Source organism: Macaca thibetana, chromosome 11 (genome assembly GCF_024542745.1).
Source record: "Macaca thibetana thibetana isolate TM-01 chromosome 11, ASM2454274v1, whole genome shotgun sequence".
Classification (NCBI taxonomy): Eukaryota; Metazoa; Chordata; class Mammalia; order Primates; family Cercopithecidae; genus Macaca; species Macaca thibetana.
In genome coordinates, this window is record NC_065588.1 from 60,852,190 (window position 1) to 60,863,215 (window position 11,026).

An 11,026-nucleotide genomic window follows, 5' to 3' on the forward strand; every position below is an offset into this window, starting at 1 on the left:
TTGATCTTGCAGGAAGGAAGAAAAATAACACACCATAAAGGTAGTTTTAAATGTTCTACTTTAACTGTGGCATTTATATGTAACACTTGACAGTTTGTTTTAATAAAACATTACAGTAAATCTTTTCTAAATATACTGTTTTTGTTTGTTTGTTTTTGAGATGGAGTCTCACTCTTTCGCCCAGGCTGAAGTGTAATGGTATAATCTCGGCTCACTGCAACCTCGCCTCTGGGTTCAAGAGATTCTCCTGCCTCAGCCTTTTGAGTAGCTGGGATTACAGGCGCCCGCCACCACACTCAGCTAATTTTTTGTGTGTGTTTTCAGTAGAGATAGGATTTCACCCTGTTGGCCAGGCTGGTCTCAAACTCCTGACTTCCAGTGATCTGCTTGCCTCGGCCTCCCAAAGTGCTGGGATTATAGACATGAGCCACTGCGCCTGGCCCCAAATATACTGAATAGAAAAATAAAAATAAAAAGCGAAGACCAAACTGTTATTACTGTTTTTGTCAACTAAGAAATAGTAATTCTGCCATCAGCGAAGATAGTTGTTTTTAAGATCTGTACTGTGAAGTATAGTGGCTTGAATTTGTTTTTTTTTTTTTGTTTTTTTTTTTGAGACAGAGTCTTGCTCTGTTGCCCAGGCTGGAGAGCAATGGCGTGATCTTGGCTTGCTGCAACCTCAAGCGATTGAATTTGTTTTTAAAATGCTGCTTAAGAGACCTGAAATGCATCCTATGCTGTATGGCATATATGCTGTGTTAAAAAGTTTAAGCAAAGTTGGTAATTCAGTGCATATGAATATAGCCACTAGGAATGAAAATAGCCTATTTTCTTACTGTCTCCTCATTATTGACTTTGGTATTTCAGAGCCCTAATTGTGACCTTCCTTTTGCATATAATAGTCACCAGTTGAGGATGTTGTTTCCTTTGAGCCTGTAGCCTAGACATATCCCCCAAGCTTTAATAAGTTTTGTGGTTTGGCTAGCATCTGCTTCATTGGATTGTAACCTTGCAAATGGGCCCTGACCTTTTGCCAGTAGCTTCAGAGGCATGAGTCTGGGGCCAGCAGTCAGCCACAGCATCAGGAGGCTTCTTCAGTTGCCACATCTGCCCTGCAGACCTTGCCTCTGGAAGCACTTTGCCTGGTGTGTTAACCGCCCTCTGAGGTCATTCCCTTGGGGGCAATCTTTAGTGAAGTTTTGCCACAAACCTCCAAGAGAAGAGAACAAAGGAGTGTTTCACCTTCCCATTTTGTTTTGATATGCTCCTTCCCTAAAGTGCCACCATCCACCCAGCTAAGTGTGTGCTTCTCTCCCTGCTTCAGAATTCAAATGGGATTTACACTGGCTTCATTAAAGTACAGATGGAACTCTGCAGACCTCCACAGACTTCTCCAAATTCTGGAAAACTCTCTCCCAGTAGCAATGGCTGTATGAATACACTTCATATCAGCAGCACAAACACTGTCGGGGAAGTGATCGAGGCCCTGCTCAAAAAGTTTCTCGTGACTGAGAGCCCTGCCAAGTTTGCACTTTATAAGCGTTGTCACAGGGAAGACCAAGGTACGCTGCCAGCTTAAAAGGAAAATGGTCTGTGCTTCTACTTACATCTGCTGTTCTCATTAGCAGAGGGAAGACTGGTGGGTCTCATCCATGTCAATTGTGTCAGAGCCTGGAGTCCGATGCTGGAAGCCTTGGTGATCTTAGCATGCACTTAGTGCTTCCTGGCTGTCCACATTTTTGAGTTGGACAGTTGTGGGTCTGAGGAGCTTGGAAGCATCCATATGCAATGGGCAGTTATGGACTATTTTGTGTTGTTGTTGGGGGGATGGGGCGGGGGCTGTTTTTTGTTATTGTTAGGAGTGGCTTTGATTTTAATTTTCTTTAGGACACAAAAGAGTGCCTCTGTGTTTAAAGTTTTCAATAGCACATTCCACATTTGTTGTGCATCGGTACATGGAGTGGTTTGGTGGACCTGTGCTGAGACCTTGCGACTGGGGAGGCACATGTGCATCACAGCACATTTCAGCGTACTGATGGAAATGGCCCAGCCCTGGGCTCTCCTGATTCCTTAGCTTGTCTCACTTGGTGTTACACCGGGACATTTTGGTACTCTGCCCCCCAGAGGCTTATAAGATGAGTGAATAACATTTTGATCTAGGGTCTGACTAAACTTCATATCCACATTCAGGGGATAGAAAGAGAATATTAAATATTAAATTACTATATGAAACGGAATGAGATATTCCAGGTCAGGCAGTGACCAGAAATTGATACCAGTGGTGGACAGTAGTGATTCAGTGATTAACTACATGTGATTTGAAATTGGGGTGTGTGTGTGTGTGTGTGTGTGTGTGTGTGTGTGTGTGTACAATAAACTACTGAAGCTTTCTTTAGTTTTTCTGGGTAAAGCCTCATGTAGCTATAGAAGAAAATATATTAACCTTGACATGATAGTAATGTTCTTCAGTTACATAGGATGAAACCCAGCCCATTGCTGAGTATGCATACATCTTTTTAAAAACATACCATGGGGCTAGACCCTGTGGAATACAAAGATGAGCAGACCAGGGTTCCTACCTCCAGAGGTCACAAGCTTAGTATTGTGGGGGAAGTTTATATCTACAGGGAAATTGGCAAGGCAGTGCATCTGGAAGTGCCACAATAATGTAGAGAAGCTCGATGGCATTTTTATCTGCCAGTTTCTTTGCCTGCTCACCTGGACTTCAGCTGTACAATCTGAAAGTAATAGTGACTTGTTGAAATATTACCCCCATGGCTGGCAAATCCTTTAACATGATTGGCAATGTCACTGTATGGGTGTGTCTAGCATGAGACATAGCTGTGCTTGAAGCTACCAGAGCTTATATTCTGATTGCTTGGTTTGTAGCTGCTAATTCTTAATTAATCTGTAGAGAGATTTGCTTCTAGAACTCTTTGTTTTTATGTTCTTTGGATGGTATATACATTTTTTAAAATTTGTCTTTTGTTTGTTTGAGACAGTCTTGCTCTGTTGCCCAGGCTAGAGTGCAGTGGCACAATCTCGGCTCACTGCAATCTCCGCCTCCCGGGTTCCAGTGATTCTCCTGCCTCAGCCTCCCAAGTAGCTGCAATTACAAGTGCCCACCACCATGCCCAGCTAACTTTTGTATTTTTAGTAGAGACGGGGTTTCACCATGTTGGTGGCCAGACTGGTCTCAAACTCCTGACTTCAGGCAATCCGCCTGTCTCGGCCTCCCAAAGTACTGGGATTACAGGCGCAAGCCCCTGGCCTTGGTTTTTGAGACAGCGTCTTACTCTGTCGGCTAGGCTGGAGTACCATGGCACGATCATAGCTCATTGTAACCTTGAACTCCTGGGCTCAAGTGATCCTCAGTCTCCTGAGTAGCTAGGACTGTAGGTGGGCACCATTATGCCTGGCTAATTAGAAAAAAATATATATATATATTTTTGGAGACCAGGGCTTTGCTATGTTGCCCTGGCTGGTCTTGAACTCCTGGCCTCAAGTGATCCTCCTGCCTCAGCCTTTCAAAGTGTTGGGATTACAGGTGTAAGCCAGCATGACTGGCCTATTTTTATTGTTTTTAAAGGAGTTGTAGACCCGTTTTTAGGTTGATTGTTTTCTTTTTTCTTTTTTTTTCCATTTAAAAAAAAAATTATTTATTTTTTGAGACACAGTTTCACTCTTGTTGCCCAGGCAGGAGTGCAATGGCACTATCTCAGCTTGCTGCAACCTCCACCTCCCAGGTTTGAGCGATTCTCCTGCCTCAGCCTCCCAAGTAGCTGGAATTACAGGTGCCCGCCACCACGCCCAGCTAATTTTTTGCATTTTTGGTAGAGACAGGGTTTCGCCATGTTGGCCAGGCTGGTCTCAAACTCCTGGCCTCAGGTGATCTGCCCACCTCGGCCTCCCAAAGTATTGGGATTACAGGCGTGAGCCACCATGCCCGGCTCTTATCTTTGTTTTCTAAAAGGAAGAGCAGAGTTAACTATAAGCATATTTTGGGACTAATACCTATTAAAATTTATTCTTGAAAATAATTTCCTCCTTAATCAAGGCACAGTTTATATTTGAACAGAAACAGAATAGATTTTATTCCACTGTGGGCTACTGGTATTAAATAATAAGATGAGCCAATTGGCGACTTGGAGACTGGGGTAACTTGAATGGTTACCTTGATCTGGAGGAGGGGATCACAATGGGGAAGTGGTCTCAGGAATGGCTGAATACTCTGTAACATGCTGCTTGTTTCCTTACCCAGTCTACGCCTGCAAGCTCTCAGACCGGGAACATCCACTCTACCTGCGTTTGGTAGCAGGGCCCAGAACAGACACGCTTAGTTTTGTTCTTCGTGAACATGAAATTGGAGAGGTAAGTTATTGTTCACTATTGCTTTACACTGTACAGAACAGCTGGCCCTATTTAATTGCAGTAGCCTAGCGACTTGGCTATTGATGGGGGATGGGAAGAGAGGAGAGTTGGAGGGCAGGGAGAGGGAGAGAGATTTTGAATTGTCAGAAATGAACCCAAAGTTAGCCTACAGTGTTGTTCTCTTATAACCTTATGTTATTAGTCTGTCAGAGATGGGAGAAAATAAAATTTTTTACTTGATCTCCATCCAGAGAGTCATTTTCCCCCCTTCCCACCTCCAAAATACTCCAGTCCAGCTGAACTTTGAAAGTTGACACTCACCATGTGTTTGCTGCTAACAAAAGTCTCCAGGCTAATTCCCTTCTAAAGGGAAATAAAAGGAAATTTGATCTCTTTACCATGGAAGACATTTAGCTTTCTAGAATCTTTTTTTTCCCCTTTGCCCAGTCAACTGATTAAGAAATTATGTTTCCATGTGCATCATTTGCCATGTTGTCTCCAGGGAGGATTGTATTTAGCCAGTTCAGTAGAAGAAAAAAAGTACTTGAGCCTGCCCTCTAGATCAAGTGTCAGCTTTAAATGACACTTGAGCAAATCCCAAGCTCCTGTCCTAGTCTTCTGTCTGGAAACAGGAAATGGTATGAAATGTCCTACATGGTGCAGTTGAGAATAGGGTTTCTAGGTTAAAAGTTGGGAAACACTCTGTTTCCGACTGTTGGTTAGATTAGTAGCATGACCTCAGGTAAATCTCATCTTTTAGCCTTCAGTTTTAAAATCTGTTAAGTGGGACTAAACACTTTACAAGGTGGCTTTGGGTCACAATTAGAAATGTATACATGGAAGTGAAGGGAGTTTTAGGAAGACAGTGGTTTTAGATGTTTTTGAAGTTTGTTTTGATTCTGGTGTTTTGAAGCTTTTCAAGACATTCAGACTCATTTTGGGGAGAAGGCAGGGTGCAGAGTCTGACTTGGCTTTGCAGTTAGACAGCATTCCTTCTGCCAGCTTAAGCCAGACACATGAGCATAGTCTAGTCAGTGTTTTATTTTTCTTGTACTTAGTGTTTTAAGTAGCAACTAGAACTACACTGGGCAAGAATTTTATTAACTCAGTTATTTTATTTTATTTTAATTCTAATTAGAGATGGGGTCTCGCTACATTGCCCAAGCTGGTCTCAAACTCCTGGGCTCAAACGATCCTCCCACCTCAGCCTCCCAAAGTGCTGAGATTACAGGTGTGAAATTGACTTGACATTGGGTTTTATTGTTCCGGACTGCTGTACTGGACTTCTGTATGGTGTTCTTGTTTCTCAGTTATCTGAGGAAAACTGAACTGAAGGAAGAAATTTCCATAGCTGTTAGGGGGTGGGAGGGATATTTATATGATGTCTTTATTTTGGAGACTTCAACATAGGTGAAAGATAATCTGTTGAAATTTTAAAAATTAACAGAATATTCTAACGTGGAATTTTGCTCTCCTCCTCCATGTTGCTCATTTTTTTTTTTAATAACCAGCCTAAACTTATCTCCAGGAATTCTTCTACCACTGAGCCCACTTGGTGGATTTACTTATTTTTCTCTATTTGTTTGTATTTGATTATTTTGAACCTTTTCTCTACACCATCAGATAGCAATTCTCCACCAGGATCCAGGCCTCCCTTTGGGAGAGGGGGATGTGTTTGGAAAAAACCTCCTAGATGATGCTAGATACCCTCCTTGACATTCACTGCTTCTATTTTTTAAAATTTGTTTTAATTGTTTTTTTTTTCTTCTTAAAGAGACTGGGTCTTGCACTGTCACCCAGGCTGGAGTGCAGTGGTGCAATCATGGCTCACTGCAGCCTCAAACTCCTGGGCTCAAGCAGTCCTCCCACCTCAGCCTCCCGAGTAGCTGAGACTACAGGAAGGTACCATCACAACCAGATAATTTTTAAATTTTTTGTAGAGACAGGGTGTCACTATATTGCCCAGGCTGGTCTCAAACTTCTGGTCTTGAACTTCTGGGCTCAAGTGATCTCCTGCCTCAGCATTCCAAAGTGCTGGGATTATAGGCATGAGCCACCATGCCCAGCCTAAAAACTTATTTTGTGCCTGCTAAATAAGTTCTAGGAGCTGTTAAGGAAACAAGGCTCAGAGCCTCAAGGCAAGAGATAAACTCCAAATAGGAGAAGTACGGCAGCTGTGGTGTAGGTAAGGTACAGGTGAGATAGATACTAAGCAAATAATTGTAATTTTAAAATCTTGGTTGTGATGAGGGCTCTGTGAAGGCTTTTGATACACTTAGTCCCGGGTGGGAAGAGAGGGGAGGAAGATGTGGAAAGCTGCTTAGAGAAAGTAGCATTTAAGCTGAGATGGGGAGGATGAGTAGTTCATAGCCAGGTAAAGTGGAGGAGGGGAGAATGCGTGCCACTTGGGTAGAAAGTGAAGCTCAGTGAGAGAGAGATGGGGCAGGAGAGTTTAGAGTCTTTCAGACTTAGCCTCAGCAACTACGGGAAGTCATCGGATGGTTCTACGCAGGAGAGAGTCTTGGCCAGCGTGCATTTTACAAAGGATGTTCTGTTTGGGGAACAGATTGGGGAGCATAAGAGCCAAGTGAGGAGGCCAGGTAGGAAGCTGTCCCAGCGATGGAGGGATAGATGATGGTAGCTAGCACCAAGGGGCCGTACCGAGGGAGAAAAGGCTGAGTGGAGAACTGTTTGGGAGTGATAAGATTGATTATGCGAGGTAAGAAAGCAGTCAGTTACAATGAGGACTCGAGGTTAAGATGGAAGGAGTGTCGAGTTTTTAATGCTGCTGGGGGTCAAATCAGGTAAGGACAGAAAGTGTCTAATAGACTTAGGGATACGGAGGTCCCTGGCTTTTAGGGAGATAGTCTTGAACAACAGTGGGAGGAGAGGGTAGGAAGGTGATTGGTGTGAGCTGAGGTGGGAGTGGGAGTAGAGGGAGTCCTTAGGCTGGCAACACCCCAGCTCTTGCAGACCACACCTTCTGCGGCCTGGGGCTGGGAGGGGAGGGCAGCCGCGCCTCCGGGAGCTCCCCGTCGGCATTCCTAAGTCTGACTGAGCATGAAACACCTGGCGTTCTTCTTTCTTTGTTTCCTGACAGTGGGAAGCCTTCAGCCTTCCAGAACTACAGAATTTCTTGCGTATCTTGGACAAGGAAGAAGATGAGCAGCTGCAGAACCTGCGGGGGCGCTACGCAGCCTACAGACACAAGCTGGAAGAAGCCCTCCGCGAGGTCTGGAAGCCTGATTAAAGGGGGCTCTCTGCCTGCCAGGCCCGGTGCGGGGACCGATGTAGAAAACAACAGCAAGTGCCTCTCTTCTCAGAGGGCTGCTGTCTTGCCCCTCTATGCTAGGGTCTTCCCCTTTCTATCTGTAGATTTTGTTCCCCAAACCTGGTCACACAGCATCCTGCACCTTAGCGTCCCATGTAAGGGGCGCTGCAAGCTTGTTGTTCAGCACCGCAGTGTTACCTCTTGGCAAGCTGTGAACCTGTAGCGTCGTCAGGAGCATTCGAGGGTGCTTGGAAGCATGAACTCTGGGGGTGTGTTTTTTTTTTTTTTTTTTTTTTTTTTGGTTGTTTTAATTATGTGATGATGCTGTTAAGCTTACGGATATGCTGTTGATGTTTTAAAAAGCTTAACTAGGAATCTTTCTGAATACTTGTCCTATTTTGAAACTACCTGTCTGGTTTTTTGTTTTCTTTTCTTTTTTTAATGTCAGAGGAATCTATCCATGTGAATCGAAAGGCACAGGAATCTAGGAACTCTGAGGAATTTATTGTGAAGGATTTTGTTAGGGGTTGACACAGAAAGGAAAGTGTAAGTTTGGAAGAAGGCATGCGGGGTGGTGGCCAGCGGGCTGTGGAAGGTGACTTGGCTTTTCAGTTAGGGGTAGTGGAGAAAGGGGTAGTTGCTTGTAAATGAGTTAAAAGCATTCAGTGTGGAGATGTTAAGCTCATTTTAGGATCGCTTGGTTTCCTGGTGGGTAAAATGTGGGAACAGAGCCAGAGGCAGGAGCTAAACCAAAAGGAGGGCCCCATGAACTCTGCAGCCAACCGACCAGAAAATCAGGCCGGTGGAGCCTGCTGACCTGGGCAGAGGTAGGCCTCACACTGGACCTGACCCTCTTCATTCTGCCCGTTTGGAGTGGAAGGTCTAATTGGTGTAGCTGCTGTGCATTGGCAGGACAGTGACCATTCACTAACTCTTGTTAAGTTACATACAGTATATAATTTTCCTCCCCCAGGTGGTTTTCGAAGTTGAGATGGAATTCGGGTAGGGGCAGCTGTTTTTCCCTTGATTGGTAGCTAGGATATTTATCAAGTAAACTTTTGTGACAATCACCGCCTTCCCTTTTATTCCTCCTTCCCTTTTCCTTTCTTCCCTTTTTTCTTTCCTTCCCTTCTCTTTCCCACCCTACCTTGTTCCTTCCCTCCTTCTCTACCCCCCCCCCCCCCCCCCGCTTTCTTTTCTACATTGAAATCTGTTCTTACATAATATAGAACAGGGCAATTGAATGAGGACCCAATCCTACCAGATCTTTAGTTCTAAAGGGCAACTTGACTGTGAGTAGGAGGCCCCCAAGAAAGGGAGGAAAGTCCACACCCAGCTAACCACACAACAGGGCTTCATTATGGAAATATTTTAACAAAAGTACATGTTATTACCAACCAAAGAAATGCATGTGCAATAGAAGCCTTCCTTAAAACAGGCTAAGTAACCTCATTTTATGCAGCAGTTTAATCTGAGAACAGAGGGAAAGGTGTGCAGTGGTTCCAGAGGGGCCTTATATTCTATTTTTAGTCTAGATATTTTTTGTTTATAAATTCCCAAGGAATTGTTAACACTTTGGTGACACCTAATGGATTCTTTTTGAAATTCCAAGGTGCTTCAGTTCTTTGCCTAAGTGAACTGTGCCTTTTATTGCATTTCTGTTCCTCTCTTGGTGGCTCTTCTGACTTTTTGGAGAACACCCATCTTGTTGGAGGCAGACCTAAGTTGTTACGCTGTGCCACACAATCTACTGAGACAATCAGATCTTCCTAAGCATTTAAGGAAAGTTGAAAAAAATAGAATTAGCAGCTATCAAATATGTATGGCACATCTTGTTTAATTTTGCATGTAACTTCTCTTTAGTACATTGATGAGGTTTTAGTGACATTATCATCCAACACTTTACCTTTATTGTTCAGGGAATGCCTTCGTGATTTTTTTTTTTACTGGTTTTACTATTCAGACTATGGCCTGGGTTTGAGTATATTGTTATCACCACCTGATTTTTTAATTATTCATCCCAGTTAACTTATATTTTGTGAAGCATTTGTTTCTCAGATTAAGACACTGTTAGAACCTAAAGTAGTAGCTTATGGGTATCTGTGAATTTTTTTTTTTTTTTTTACTTGAAGTAGATTGTCTGAATAGGCATCCTCATCTGTATTTATCCAGAACCTCGCTCACTGTCATGTGCACTACAGGTTGCAATTTGGAAACTTACTGTATTGAAATTCTGTCAGTTCATGGTTCTTGAAGACTGATGTCCTTTCCCAAACACTGGTTACTGCAGCAGCATTTTTAATGTGTAAGTGAAGAAAAAAGGCCACTAAGGCCAAAGATTTTTTAAGAACCATTGTGCAAATCATTATGTTAAACTATCTAAGCTTTGCTGTAATACTGTTTTCTCTTCAATATGTGATGGTACAGGAAAGATGTTAAATGAAGGGGGGTAGTATTGCAGGAGAGCATTTTAAATGGCAGAAGTAAAAAGTTATAATATTTATAATTTTGATGGGTTTAAGCTTATTTTTGTAGGGAAGATTTTTCCTCCCTAGAATTGTTTATAGAATGGCAAAATTGTTTCCATTATTAAAAATTGAAGTTATTAGTTGATGTTTGTGTGTGTTTATTTATGATATGCTAGATTTAAAAAGGTCACAGGAGTGGGCTGAGCTGCTTTTGCAGATACACAGGGACACATGCTGGAATGCAACAACTTTACTAAGTTTGGGTGGGTCATATTTGTTCTCCCAGATGTCATTTTCTCTTTGCCTTATCCTCTGAGGAAAAATAACCTTAAGCTCACACCGCATATTCCTATTTTATTTAAAACAATTGTTTTAATTTTTGAAATATACACATTTAAAAGTATATAAAGTATGCATAAGAGGGAGGCCGAGAGTGAAAAAATAAAAATAAAAAAGCCTGCAAACAGTTTACAGGATTATTATATAAAATGGACACCCCATGGCCATTACCAAAATAGAACCTTGTCAGTTCTTTAGAAATCTCCCTCCACCCCTGTTGTTGCCCTGAGGTCTCCTACCCCTGAAACACACCATTTCAACATAAAGTGAGTATTTGTAATTTTTTGGTCACCGTGACTGCCTTACACAGATGGGATGGAGAGTGTTTAGGGAACCCGCAGGGATGATGGGGTTCCGCCCTGTGCGCACCTGCACCTCGTCTTTGTCCCATGGTGTTCAGCTTCCATGCCTGCTGTTGGGAGTGTTTTTACTACTACACTGCCCCCTGGAGGGGCTGATGAAATAGGAGCAAGGCTGGCACCGGGTGGTAGAGGCCTTTCACGTGCCATAGCTGCTCTCTAAATAAAAATACTGTGATAGAAAATTATGGCTTTGTATAATTCTGCTTACTACTGAA

At 43.0% G+C, this 11,026-nt stretch overlaps 1 protein-coding gene across 1 annotated transcript in view; it reads left to right on the forward strand.

Annotated features, from left to right (window-relative positions):
• RASSF3 (Ras association domain family member 3) overlaps nucleotides 1-10,253 on the forward strand; it is an 83,770-nt gene extending 73,517 nt beyond the window's left edge. The window contains exons 3-5 of the mRNA XM_050748430.1: nucleotides 1,325-1,562; nucleotides 4,262-4,371; nucleotides 7,472-10,253. Coding sequence (XP_050604387.1) covers nucleotides 1,325-1,562; nucleotides 4,262-4,371; nucleotides 7,472-7,621 — 498 coding nt within the window. The 3' untranslated portion in view covers nucleotides 7,622-10,253. The remainder of the gene's footprint in view (nucleotides 1-1,324; nucleotides 1,563-4,261; nucleotides 4,372-7,471) is intronic.
• Nucleotides 10,254-11,026: the final 773 nt, after the last annotated feature.